The sequence below is a fragment of the Ursus americanus genome, chromosome 3 (assembly GCF_024610735.1).
Source record: "Ursus americanus isolate L20-20 chromosome 3, mUrsAme1.1.p, whole genome shotgun sequence".
In the NCBI taxonomy this organism is placed as follows: Eukaryota; Metazoa; Chordata; class Mammalia; order Carnivora; family Ursidae; genus Ursus; species Ursus americanus.
Genome location: NC_142129.1, coordinates 51,015,823 through 51,029,572, shown reverse-complemented (window position 1 = coordinate 51,029,572; position 13,750 = coordinate 51,015,823). Strand labels below are relative to the sequence as shown.

The window sequence follows — 13,750 nt, the reverse complement described above, 5'->3', positions numbered from 1 at the left end:
ACAGGAGTATGTGGGAACTCTGTAGTTTCTACTAAATTGTGCTGTAAACCTAAAATCACTGTGGAACTTGAAAGTTTGTTAATTAAAATAATAATACTTTGTGACCAAGTAGGTTTTACTTCAGAAATACCAGATGATTGAATGTTTAAGAATCCAACATAATTTACTATACTAACAAGCTATAGAAAAGAAATACCTATAGTCATAGCAACAAATGCTGAAGGCACTTTTGTGTTTAAAAAAAAAAAAAAAAACTCTTAAACTAGAAATAGAATATCTAATTAACCTGTAAGTGTCTGAACCAATAGCAAATATTCTTTACATGGAAACATGCTACTGTGCAACTTTGTGCTGGAGATTTCCATTTATACAGTCAGTCAAGAAAAAATAAATAAGGTAACAGTAAAAGTTTCTTTATCAGGCATACTCAGAACAGTAGTTAGTTGGCTAATTTAAAATGTCACTGGGGGGCGTACCTGGTCAGCCTATTGGGTGGCTAATTTTTTTTTTTTTTTTTTAAGATTTTATTTATTTATTTGACAGAGAGAACACGAGCAGGGGGAGCAAGAGAGGGGGAAGCAGGCTCCTCGCTGAGCAGGAGCCCAACGCAGGACTCAATCCCAGGACCCCCGGGATCATGACCTGAGCTGAAGGCAGATGCTTAACGGACTGAGCCACCCAGGCGCCCTAGGTGGCTGACTCTTGATTTCAGCTCAAGTCATGACCTCGTGAGATGGAGCCCCAGGTAGGGCTCCACACTCAGCACAGAGTGTGTTTGGGAGTCTCTCTCCCTCTCCCTTTGCCCCTACCCCTGCTTGCACTCTATTTATCTATCTATCTATCTATCTATCTATCTATCTATCTATCTATATAATACATACATACATACATACATACCTACCTACCTACATACATACCTTTTAGAAAATTAAAATGTCACTAGGGGTGCCTGGGTGGCTCAGTTAAGTATCCAACTCTTAATCTTAGTTCAGATCTTGATCTCAGGGTTGTGAGTTCAAGCCCCATGTTGGGCTCTGTGCTGGGCATGGAGCCTACCTGCCTATGTACATACATAAAATGTCATTAAAACAGTGCGTGGTTAAATATTCTTTGTTGTGAAAGTGTTACTTTAATGTAATACATAAGTATATTAATCTTCCAATCTTTGTGAGGCCATACCTATTATTTCAATGCTTATCCATGTTTGTCTTACATAAATCATGCCAGTAATATATCATACGCTATTTTTTTTCAATTTTTAGTTTCCTTGAAATGAATTGAGAACTTAGCAGTCTGAGTATAGAATCACCCTAGAGGGGCACCTGGGTGGCTCAGTCAGTAAAGTGTCTGACTTCGGCTCAGGTCTTGATCTCAGGGTCCCAGGATCAAACCCCGTGTTGGGTTCCCTGCTCAGCGAGGAGTCTGCTTGTCCTCACCCCCTCCTGTCCCCCAGTTCTCCCCCCAACTCATGCTCTCTTGCTTGCACTATTTCTCAAATAAAATCTTAAAAAAAAAAAAAAAAAAGAATCCTCCTAAAATTTTGCAGTTTTTTCAGATCTTATCCGTTATTTTGGTCATGCCTAATTTGAGTTTTCTCAAGTCTGTCTGAAACCTTAAGATTAGTTTTCATAGAAACAACTACTTTCTTTTTACATTCATATTTCAGTGATTTGCATGATATTTAATTGGGTTGCATAATGACAATAAATTCAGCTGCCAAAAATTAGTTAATAAATGAATACTGGTTCTTGGTGAAAATGTCATCTCCTGCTGGTAGCATAAGTATACAGATACAGCAGATGGCTTGCCATGAACATCTAGCATGCCATGGCATTAGTTAGTATTAGAAAATGGCCGTTAATCTCACAAGTTCATTAGCAGACATCAATTATGAGAACCTCTATGGTATAAATCTAAAAGCATCAAAACTCGGGCACCTGGATGGCTCAGTCGGTTAAGTGTCTGCCTTTGGCTCAGGTCATGATCCCAGGGTCCTGGGATTAAGCCCTATGTCGGGCTCCCTGCTCAGCGGGGAGCCTGCTTCTCCCTCTCCCTCTGCCCTCCCCTTGCTCATATACTCTCTCTCTTGCTCTCTCTTGAATAAAGAAATCTTTAAAAAAAAAAAAAAAGCATCAAAACTCATTATCTGAAGACAACATAAGTTGAAACATGGAAAATCAAATAATGAACTGAAAAAAATTCAGTTTATGACTCCGAAGGGAGGCTTGGAACAGGATCACACACAGTAAATCAGTGGTTTTATTTAGAAGGGTTGGCAAACGTTTTCTGTAAAGGACCAGATAGTAACTATTTTAGACTTTGGTATGCCATGCACATGTCACATGTGGTCCTTTTCACTCCTCCTTTTCCTTCTTCCTCTGCCCCACTTTTTTTTTTTTTAATGACCCTAAATAATATGAAAAGTATCTTTAGCTGCTGATCCTAAAGCTTGCTGTGGGCTGGATTTGGCCCATGGACAGTACTTTTCAGATTCCTGATAGAGAATATTAGTAACCACTTAGGGGGACACTTCCCTCTCAAACAAAAAATAAAATAGCTAGGAAAAGGCTGAATGGGAAATGTATAATTTATATAAAGAAAGCTGTGTAGGGAGGTGGGTGAGGGATGGCTTAATTAAGCATTAAGGAGGGCACTTGAAATAATGAGCACTGGGTGTTATATGCAACTGATGAATCACTAAACTCTACCTCTGAAACTAATAATACAGTATATGTTAATTAAATTGAATTTAAATAAAAATTTTAAAAAAGAAAACTGTGTAGGGGTGCCTGGGTGTCTTAGTCAGTCAAGCGTCCAACTCTTGATTTTGGCTCAGGTCATGATCTCAGGGTTGTGGGATCAAGCCCCACATCAGACTCTGTGCTCAATGGGGAGTCTGCTCAAGATTCTCTCCCTCTCCCTCTGCCTATCCCCCTGCTCACACTGTCTTTCTCTCTAAAAATAAATAAATCTTAAAAAAAAAAATCTGTGTAATTACACTGAAGATCATAAAAAATCTGAATAAATGGAGATACATGTCATGTTCCTAAGATGAGCTTTTCTGTATTGTGGAACAGTCAACTGTCCCTAAAGTAATCTGGAAATTCAGTGCAATCCTAATTAAAATTGTATCAGGATTTTTTACAGTAGAATGTTATAAGCTTATTTTAAATTTTATTTGCAAGAGAAAATGTTTATTTAACAGTAGCCAAGAAAAATGTGAAAAAACATTGAAGGAAGTTTTCCTACAAAGTTTCAAAAGCAGCCATACTTAAGTCAGTGTAGTATTGGCATAAGAATAAACAAATCAGTAGAACAGAAAAGGATCTAAATTTATGAAATTCTTTCAGCCTCATATTTCTGCAGTCATACTTGGTCTTCCAGTGTATGTTTGGGGTTTTTTTTTAAGTGATTTTCTATTCATTTATTCTGTATTTAGGTATAAGCGTGCTAGCAGAGTGTCTGGATTGTCCTGAATTGAAAGCAACTGCGGATGACTTTATTCATCAGCATTTTACTGAAGTTTACAAAACTGATGAATTTCTGCAACTTGATGTCAAGCGAGTTACACATCTCCTCAACCAGGACACTCTGACTGTGAGAGCAGAGGATCAGGTGACTAAATTGTCTTCTCACTTTTTTTAGTAAAAATATCTTTATTGACTTCTTACATTTCATGTTTGGATACATGACAAGGAAAAGAATCCTATTAGGAGAGAATGTGTTCTTTACATTAAACAGAGTATTCCAAAATGTGTTTCATAGGAAAAGTAAATCTTGGGTGCTTGTAAGGGCCTTCTATCTCAGAGATAGGCCATTTGGTAGAAATAAAGCTGTTGGATACCATGGTAGGAAGAGCAATGCTTCCCCTCCAAAGATGTCCACATCCTATTCCCCAGAACTAATGAGTATGTTACCTTACATGGCAAGTGGGATTTTGCAGAAGTGGTTAAGTTAAAGATCTTTGAAATGAGATTACCCAGGTGGGCCCATTGTAATCATGAGGGTCCTTAAATGTGGAGGAGGGAGGCAGAAAAGTCAGAGTGATGTGATGTGTGATGTGGCCAGGGATTGCTGGCTTTGAAGATGGAGGAAGAGGCCACAAGCCAAGGAATGAAGGCAGATTCTAGATTCTGGAAAAGGCAAGGAAATGCCTTCTCTAGAGCCTTCAGGCAGCCCTGCTGACACATTGATTTTAACCTAGTGTGACCCATGTTGGACTCAACCTCCAGAACTATCAGATAAACTGTCAGAGGTGTAAGCTGGGTGCAGGCATTCGGGAGCTAGATGGACCAACAGTAACACTTTGATATGCAGACATTCAGTTAATCCCTGTTTTCAGTCCCACACCCTTCTCTGTATTTTGAGCCAGTAAATTTGTGATAATTTTTTACATCAGCAATAGAAAACTACCAGAGGTACTGTAAGAGCATATGCTTTGAGTTACTTTTGTTCTAAAGATAAAAGATTTGTACTGAGCCATTTTTGTCTGGTCTTAATGGCCCAGAGTCATGAGTTATATTTGTCTACAAGTTGACAAGTTGGACCTGGAGGACCTGACTATGCAAAAAAAAAAAACAAAACAACAAAAAAACACCAGAACAAAACACCTCAGTTTTTTGATCAAAATTAACTGACTTAATGCATTATGGAAAGGGAATTAAAAAGTAACTTTAGACTGAAGAAAACCTGGCAAATGCTACCTGCAGATCATCAAACCTGATGAGCACTACTTATAGGTTAATATTGTCAGTGATAAGTCATGTTGATATCATGCACCCTTAAAATAATGTAAGGAGAATGGCATGGCACCTCTGTGGTCTTCCTCCTAAGAAACTGTAATCCTGGTTTATCATGAGAAAAACATCAGACAAACCCAAATTGAAGGACATTTTACAAAATACCTAACCAGCACTCAAAACTGTCAAAGTGATCAGAAACAAGGGAAGTCTGAGAAACTCTCATAGGCCTGAAGATCCTAAGGTGACATAATGAGTAAATGTGATGTGGTATCTTTTATAGGATTATGGGACAGAGAAAAAAATTAGATAAAAAACCAAAGTTTTGGAAGTGTGGATTTTAGTTAATTGATTCATTAATTGTGATAAGAGTATCATGCTAATGTAACATTTTAACAACTGGGTGTAGGGTATATGAGGACTCTGCACTATCTTTGCAACCTTTCTATAAATCTAAAACTTGTCCAAAATTAAAAATTTGTTTAAGAAAATAGGGGCGCCTGGGTGGCGCAGTCGTTAAAGCGTCTGCCTTTGGCTCAGGGCGTGATCCTGGCGTTCCGGGATCGAGTCCCACATCAGGCTCCTCTGCTATGAGTCTGCTTCTTCCTCTCCCACTCCCCCTGCTGTGTTCCCTCTCTCGCTGGCTGTCTCTCTGTCACATAAATAAATAAAATCTTTAAAAATATAAAAAATAAAAAAAAATAAAAAAAAAGAAAATAGGCCAATTCCCATAAAAAAATTAATTCATAATGGAGATCAGAACCTAGGCCATATTAACACCAGCCCTAAATTAACCAATTTAAGTAGCTCAAACATGTATGTGGCAGATGTGTATGGTTTATGAAGTAATAGGTGTGTTTTCAGTGTGCCTAAACTCATGATTTGTGGGGCACCTGGCTGGCTCAGCAGGTACAGCATGGGACTCTTGATCTCAGGGCTATGAGCTCAAGCCCCACGTTGGGCATGGAGCCTCCTTTATTTTTTTTAAAAAAAGATTTATTTATTTGAGAGAGAGAGAGAGCACAAGCAGGAGGGGCAGAAGCAGAGAATCTCAAACAGACTCTGCACTGAACACAGAGCCAACTCAGGGCGTGATCTCACAACCAAGAGTCAGATGCTTAACTGACTGTGCCACTCAGGGCCCCTGGGCATGGAGCCTACTTTAAAAAAAAAAAAAAAAAAAAAAAAAAAAAAACCTAGTTATTTATATTCAAATTGTGTTGATAAACTTGGACATGTTTGGTAAAGATAAATGAATGCTACAGTACTCTTTTGAAAACAATTCTTATATAAATATCCTTTAATGTATTTTTTAAATATAGAATTTTTATATCATAAAGTTTCTGGAAAGTAGATAAGTCTATCAATTCAAAATTCAGGAATATCATATTGAAATAAAATCATAGCTGACCTTCATATCTCTTGGGATGGAAGCCCTTTTAGGAAATTAGCCTTTTTTCCTGGTATTGAGTGAACATATATTGAAACTATCATTGATAAGTAGATTTCTTTCAGTAGAAATGTACATCATAGCTCCTTCTGAAAAGAAGTTATATTTTGTTTTAAAAAAATCATAAATTCAGTATCCTCCCTGTGATTACATTATATAATAGTAATCGTAAAAAATACTTATCTACAAGAATCATTAGAGCAGTGGGTAAACTGTTGTGAAGTACAGGCAAAAGTTTGGGAATGGGGGCGCCTGGGTGGCACAGCGGTTGGGTGTCTGCCTTTGGCTCAGGGCGTGATCCCGGCGTTGTGGGATCGAGCCCCACATCAGGCTCCTCCGCTGGGAGCCTGCTTCTTCCTCTCCCATTCCCCCTGCTTGTGTTCCCTCTCTCGCTGGCTATCTCTGTCAAATAAATAAATAAAATCTTAAAAAAAAAAAAAAAAAGTTTGGGAATGAAAGAAAATATCTGAATAAAATATTGGGAATAAGTGGTTGTGTCTTCATGAGATCCTCCCCCAACTTTCAGTATAAGAGTAAATATAGCTAATTGGAAATGTTGCTGCCTTCTAAGAACCTTACTATGCTGTTCCCCCCCGCCTAGGTTTATGATGCCGCTGTCAGATGGTTGAAATACGATGAACCTAATCGCCAGCCATTTATGGTTGATATCCTTGCTAAAGTCAGATTTCCTCTTATATCAAAGAATTTCTTAAGTAAAACGGTACAAGCGGAACCACTTATTCAAGACAATCCTGAATGCCTTAAGATGGTGATAAGTAAGTTGCCTTACTGTCCATTTATAACCTGAGCCTGTAGCCAGTTTCTCTTGAGCTTAAACCCTTTAGAATGGATCAGACTCAGCACCAGGGAGAAACATTGAAGACTTAACTCTTTCAAACAATTAATGCAGTAGGGTTCTCAGCTGTCTACTTGGAGGAGACTTAGCCCCAGCCCTTATCGTATAGGGATGTGTGTGATAGAAGGTAAAAATTACTTATACCTTGTCTCCGGTTGTGTATGACAGCTTTCATGCACTTCGTTTCTAGTATTTCCTTTTTTATTTTATTCAACCAAATAGTCTACCGTGATCGCTTTTTTTTTTTTTTTTTTTTTTTTGGCCTGGAACTAATAACTGCCATATTTTTTTCATTTATTTAGTTTTTCTTGACTTGCAGCCTACGTCCCCACCCCTCTGTAAAGTGCTCCTTAATAAAATTGTACAATTAGACAGTCTGTTACTTTTCTTTTATTTCTTGGAAAATCCTTCATAGAGCCTTCCTTCTACATATTCCAATATGGACTGTTTGTACTCTAACCGTAAGGCACATTTGTCTTAGACTTCCCTCCTCTACCATCCTGGGATGTCCTTTCACTCTCCTAAGTTAGACCCACTGTCTTCCTAGACCCCAGATCTTCCCTTTGCATAATTCTCTCTGTTGAATGGTATGTTTCCTTACAAGGTTCCTGAGAAAGTGTATATGATAGTAAATATTTGGAGACTTGATGAATCTCATATCTTTATTTTACCATAAAACGTTGAAGGATTCTTAAACTTGGTATAGAATTATGTTGAAAATCATTTTCAGTTAGAATTTTGAAGGCATTGCTCCATTATTAACTAGCTTCCAGTGTTATTTTTGAAAAATCTGATGTCAGTCTGATCCTTTTATTCTTTTATTCCTCTTTGTAAGCATTTAAAATCTTTTTTTTGGTGGGGGTTGCTCCTGGGTGGCTCAGTCAGTTAAGCGTCTGACTCTTGGTTTTGGCTCAGGTTCTGGTCTTCTAGGTCCTGAGATCAAGCCTGGCCTCAGGCTCTGCACTCAGCAGGGAGTCTGCTTGAAGATCCTTTCCCTCTACCCCTCCCCCACTGCGGAAAAAATAAATAAATAAAAGCTTTTTTTCATATCCCTGATGTTTTGATGTTTTGAAAGTTCACAATAATGTAACTTGGTGTGCCCTTTTTTTTTTTTTTTTGAAGTTATATTGGGCACTTTCTATCTTTTCAACAGATTTCTTACTTAAAATTTGCAAATGACTATACCTAACTCTCAAAGGAAGAACTCCCAAAGCAATAAGCCTAAGAAGCAAAGAGCTCCTCAGGGAAAGATGTCAGAATGTTTGTCCCCAACCCTGTCCTTGGAGAGAAAAAGCCTATCAGTGAAGCCCCAGCTTATGCTTCCTTCAGGGGTCAACACCATTGGCTACAGTCCACCACTTTTATCCAGTGGCCTGCTGCCTGGAAACAGTTCCCTCCTGTCGCTCTCCTTCCTTGCTACCGGTCTTCTCTTTTTGGGAGCCACAGTACACTTGTGGCCTGTGTGGAGCCCTCCTAAGGGCAGTAGCTCTCAAACCCTGGTGTTTCTGACTCCAAAGTCTGGGGTACTGTACAGTAATCTGGATTTTTAACAAGTTTTCAGGTGCCACTGCTGCTGGTGATGGTCAGGGAACCACACTTTCAGAATCGCTGTCTTAGATCTGAAGTGGGAGGGCTGAAGGGGAGGTCAGCAAACTACATGCCACAGGCTGTAGCTAGCCCTGAGGTAAAAGTGGTCTTTGCATTTATAAGGGATTATAAAAACAAACAAATGGAGAATATGTGACAGAAACCGTATGTGGCCTGCAAAACCTAAAGTATTTACTATCTGGCCCTTTCCAGAAAAAGTTTGCTGACCCCTGACCTAGAGCATGCACCAGAGCCTTAGCTGCAAAGGTTGCCTGCTGTTCTGATACAAAGTGCTTTTACTCAAACTCCAAAATGAAGGAGATGCTAAATATTGATACTGATTTTCATTCACTCGCAAGCTTCTCCAACTGTCTCTCTTTTATAAAGGTCCAGCACAGCCTCATGAACAAAGTATTTTGCATGTGTTAAGAACTGTTGACATTATTTTTGGATCAATAATACTACACATCATATATGGTTCAAAAATATATAAAAGGGTATATAGTGAAAAGTAAATCTCTTCAGTACCCCTGCTCCCTACGCCTTTCATCCCCTCATGCTGGAGGTTACTATTACTATCTTATATATCCTTCCATAGGTAGTCTGCATACACATTTACTTACATATACTTGTATAAATTATTTATATAACTTTATGCATAAAATATAAATTTTTAAAACACAAATGGTATCATAGTGTGTATCCTGCTACATACTGCTTTTTCACTCCACATTAGCTTTTGGAGATCATTCCATGGGTATATATTACCCTTTTTCATTTTTCTTAACAGCCACATATAATATTCCATTGTATGAATATACACTAATTTTTAACCACTTCCCTGACTGAACTTTAGGTTGATAAACTCCTAGAAGAATTACTGACTAAAGAATGTGTGCATTTGTAATTTAGAGCAGATCATAGTATATTGCCCTCCATATAGTTTGTACCTGTCCACATCCCCACCTGCAGTGTGTAGGAAGCAGTATGTGTTTCCCCGCACCTATATTATACCCTGTGTCTCAGACAGTTTGATCATGGCCAGTATGATAAATGAAAAAGTATGATTTAATTTGTATTTCTCTAACTAGAGCACTTGAGCATCTTTTCATATGTTTAAGAGTTGTTTGTAGTTCTTTTTCGGTGAACTGTGTTCAGTTACTTAATGGAATTTTCTATTAATAACTGGTTTTAATCTTATTAATAGGGTATCTTTCCAATTGGTCTGTTATATGATTAATAAATATTTTCCTAGTTTGTCATTGTCTTTTTGTTTCGTTTTTTTCTTTCTGCCATGCAGCAATTTAACTTAAAATTTTATGTAGTTAAGTCTGAATTTTTTTTTTCATGGCTTCTATGTTTTTTGCCTTAGCTTTCCCATTTGGGGCCTTCTTTTTTTTTTTTTTTTTTTTTTTAAGATTTATTTATTTATTTTAGAGGGAGAGAGAACACAAACTGGAGGGCCAGAGGGAGAAGAAGAAAGAATCTCCAGCAGACTCTTTCTGAGCATGGAGTCTGACGCTGGCTGGGCTCAATCTCACAACCCTGAGCTCAGGACCTGAGCCAGAACCAAGAGTCAGTCACTTAACTCCTCCACACTCGTGCACGCTAGCTCTCTTGCTCTCTCTCTCTCTCTCTCTCTTAAATAAATCTTTACAAAAAATCATCTAAGGCATCTACTTGTCAAAGTTTTATGTGCATCTAAATTACCTTGGGATTTTGTTAAATATGTATAGATTCTGATTCACTAAGCCTGGTAGATTCTGAGATTCAGTAGTTCTAACAAACTCCCAGATGCTGAAGCTGCTGGCCTTTGAACCACATTTTAAGTGGCAATACTAGTACCTGGTCCATACCAACAGAATTTTTTATTTGATGGGTCTGTGGTAGTTTCAGAGATTTCCTAGGTGATTCTAATATACGTCTAAGATTGAGAACTGCTAGGTTAGGAGATCTGAATTTTAATCATTATTATTTTGGCAGCTATTGCTTGAAGAGCCAGATAATTCACTGGTATGTAGTAAGTGGGTGAGGTGTTCTTAGCATAAAGATTGCTGAGAATAATAAATTGGTTAGGACTCAGATCCTTACACATTTTCTTGCCTTTTTCCCCCCTGACTCTTTGCTTAAATGCTGTAGAGGGATAATAGAAGAACAGTTACAGAAATAAAAGCACTAAATTTAGTTATTTCCTTTTTAAGGCATTATTGTGCCTGAAGTTCTTGAAAAGTTGCCATGTGTTTTTCTACAGGTGGAATGAGGTATCATCTGCTGTCTCCGGAGGATCGAGAGGAATTGGTAGAAGGCACAAGGCCCAGAAGAAAGAAACATGACTATCGCATAGCCCTATTTGGAGGCTCCCAGCCACAGTCTTGTAGATATTTTAACCCAAAGGTAACTAATTTTTGTTTTTGCTTTTGAAAGCCCTGAGCATATAAACACTTACCTGCCATTAGTAATAATATCTTATGCCTTTAGAGAAGTTACAGTTTATTTGTCCTTTCACATATCTTTTGAGATACACAGTTCTCTTTATTTAACAAATAAGGAAATTGAGGCTTGGTCAGATTTTAAATGTTTCCATAATTGCTGCATAGTAACCACTATCAGAGAAAATGGAAAATTAGTTCTCCTATCTTATCTCATTTTGTTAGCAACTCATTGCTTTCCTTATGTGTCATTTTCAATGAAAATATTCTGGACCTGTATGTGGTTTTTTGGGGGTTTTTTAGTAATTATGTTTTAATGTAAAATAATACATAGTAATTCTAGAAAATTTGGAAAACCTAGAAAATAAAGAAAAAAGGTAAAGTTACCTTTAACTCAACCATTTAGAAATGATCACCAGTTTTAATGTGTTTTCCAGTATATGTTATGCCATTTGGGCCAGCAAAACCTGAGTCATAGGTCTAGAAACACAATTTTTCTTAAGAGATTATTAGTTAAAACCTTGAGAGAGTCCACTCACATTTCTACCCCTTGTTTCTTAGACCTGTGTGTTTTGGCTATGGAAGAGATAATACCGTATTTTGCTAGTACAACATGTATTGCTGGGGCTAAGCAAATATCACAGTCGTAAAAGAGAGCACCTGTAACTGGTATTGAATCTAAGCATATAATGGTCTGTTTCATCATTTTGTTGGCCCATTTTTGGTTGATGATAGATACTGATGAGTCGAGCATCACCTTGACATCAGGATACGTATCTGATACTCATTTCTTTGGAGGTGTTCTGTGTAGTACTGTAGTAGTGATGAACAAAGCATTTATAAAAACTCATATGATGATGTTGTCAAGAGTGCAAAACAGAGTGAAGGTCAATCCAAATCCAGAATCAGTATCAATTCCAGTGAGGGCAGGACATTGTCCCTTTAACGATGCACGAGTCCTAGTGTAGTTAGCTTGGCATTAGGTAACTAACTGGTTCCCCAAGGTGTGGTAACAAATCAAGGGCTTAGGACCGGTCCATATTCCTGACAAAGTGGGTGCTGTCCAGTAGAGGGTAGCCGCATTGGCCTTAGGGAGAGGAAGTGCATTAGCTTCCATAGCTGCTGGCTTATGCAGCCTCTATCACTGTTGCTGTGGTCACTCATAAAACCACTGAGCAAGCCTCAGATTGGAGAGGGAAGATAGAGATGCAGTCCTATCCATGTGTTTATTAAGAGATTTTGCTGAAGTTGTGGGCGCTCTGGTAAGAATTCATAGGGGATGCAAATTTGTGTCCTTTCTAAAGGGTCATCTACATTATCCTTCCTCAGATTTTTTGTCAACAGTCTTACATTGTTACTTATTTCAGGTCTACATCCATCTAGGTAAACCATTAGCCACTGTCAAGAATTGATAAAAACTGACCTTAGCCTTTCCCTCCTGAAGGGTATAATGGAAAATAAAAGGACTACTTAAGATTCTGCCAGATCAGAAGGTTTCTTCTGAATTGTCCCTCAGTACCATTTCTGAAGGGACTATAATGCTTTAACAGTCTACTCTTGGCTAATACTATCAAAAATAAACCAAGTTCGGGTCTCTCAAATTTATCAGCTGATTTATAGAGACCACCTCTATAAAGACATAACCCTGGTTGAGGAAGAAGACCTCCTAGGAAAGGGTTGTGATTAGTTCTTTGGGTATTCTTTGTCTTTGAGTCCTCTGTAAGCCCAGGGTTATGCTTAAATACCAAATTATTGGTCAAAGGCATGCTATTTGTGATTTGGTAGATCAGGTAAAACTGTTCAAAATGTATTAATGGTATGGTTACCTTGTTTCCCTTGATGTCAGACATTTGCTGTCTTTCAAGACCTAGTGGCCAGCCAGGAGCTATTTCCTGAAAAAAAAAAAAAAAAAAAAAATGATGCCTGCTTAAAGGAGGTTGGCCTAGCTCCAGAATCCCAGGATCATGCTCTGTGGTCATATTAGAACATGGCCCAAGCTATAAGCAGCATCCTAGTCAGTATCCTGATGCCCCAGAATCACAAAGTAATTGTGATTGGGCCAAGCCATTTTACGGTAGCCTGTCCCACTTAGAAAGCTGTCTCCTGCTCTAGCCTTTACTGGCAACTGGCAACTTTTTGTTTTACCCAGTAAAAGTATTTAAGTGGCACATTTAGTTGTCGGATATGCCATCTGTAATATGTAGGAGATACTTGGGGCAACAGGGTATATCCTTTGTTTCCAAGGAGCTATACCAACATGCTGTAGATCAGAACTTGACAAACTTTTTTCTGTAAAAGACCAGATAATATATTTTTTCAGATTTTTTTTATACTTCAACAAATAGGCATGGCTGTGTTCCAATAAAACATTATTTACAAAAACAGGCAGTGTCCTAGAGTTGGTCTGTAGGCCATAGTTTGCCAACCGCTGCTCTAGACCTGTGGACATCTAGGAACTTTGTAGTGACCACCACTGTATTCTAGGATAAACTTCTGTCCTGTCAAGCACTTGTCTTACCATGTCCTGTTCTCCAGACCTGATCAGTATTATGGGCATCAACATACGAGACTGTATGTGACTACCTATGTTAAAGTGAGATGGATCGAGTCTCCTGCAGCTTAGATTATAGCATACAGACAGTCAAGAGATCCTTGAAGTCAGAGCATGAAATTATTTTGTTTTCCCTGC

At 38.2% G+C, this 13,750-nt stretch overlaps 1 protein-coding gene across 5 annotated transcripts in view; it reads left to right on the top strand.

Annotated features, from left to right (window-relative positions):
- KLHL7 (kelch like family member 7) overlaps window positions 1-13,750 on the top strand; it is a 59,383-nt gene that overhangs the window by 25,058 nt on the left and 20,575 nt on the right. For all 5 annotated transcript variants that reach the window (XM_045793048.2, XM_045793045.2, XM_045793047.2 and 2 more), the window contains 3 exons: window positions 3,440-3,615; window positions 6,791-6,965; window positions 10,884-11,026. In XM_045793048.2, coding sequence (XP_045649004.1) covers window positions 3,440-3,615; window positions 6,791-6,965; window positions 10,884-11,026 — 494 coding nt within the window. The remainder of the gene's footprint in view (window positions 1-3,439; window positions 3,616-6,790; window positions 6,966-10,883; window positions 11,027-13,750) is intronic.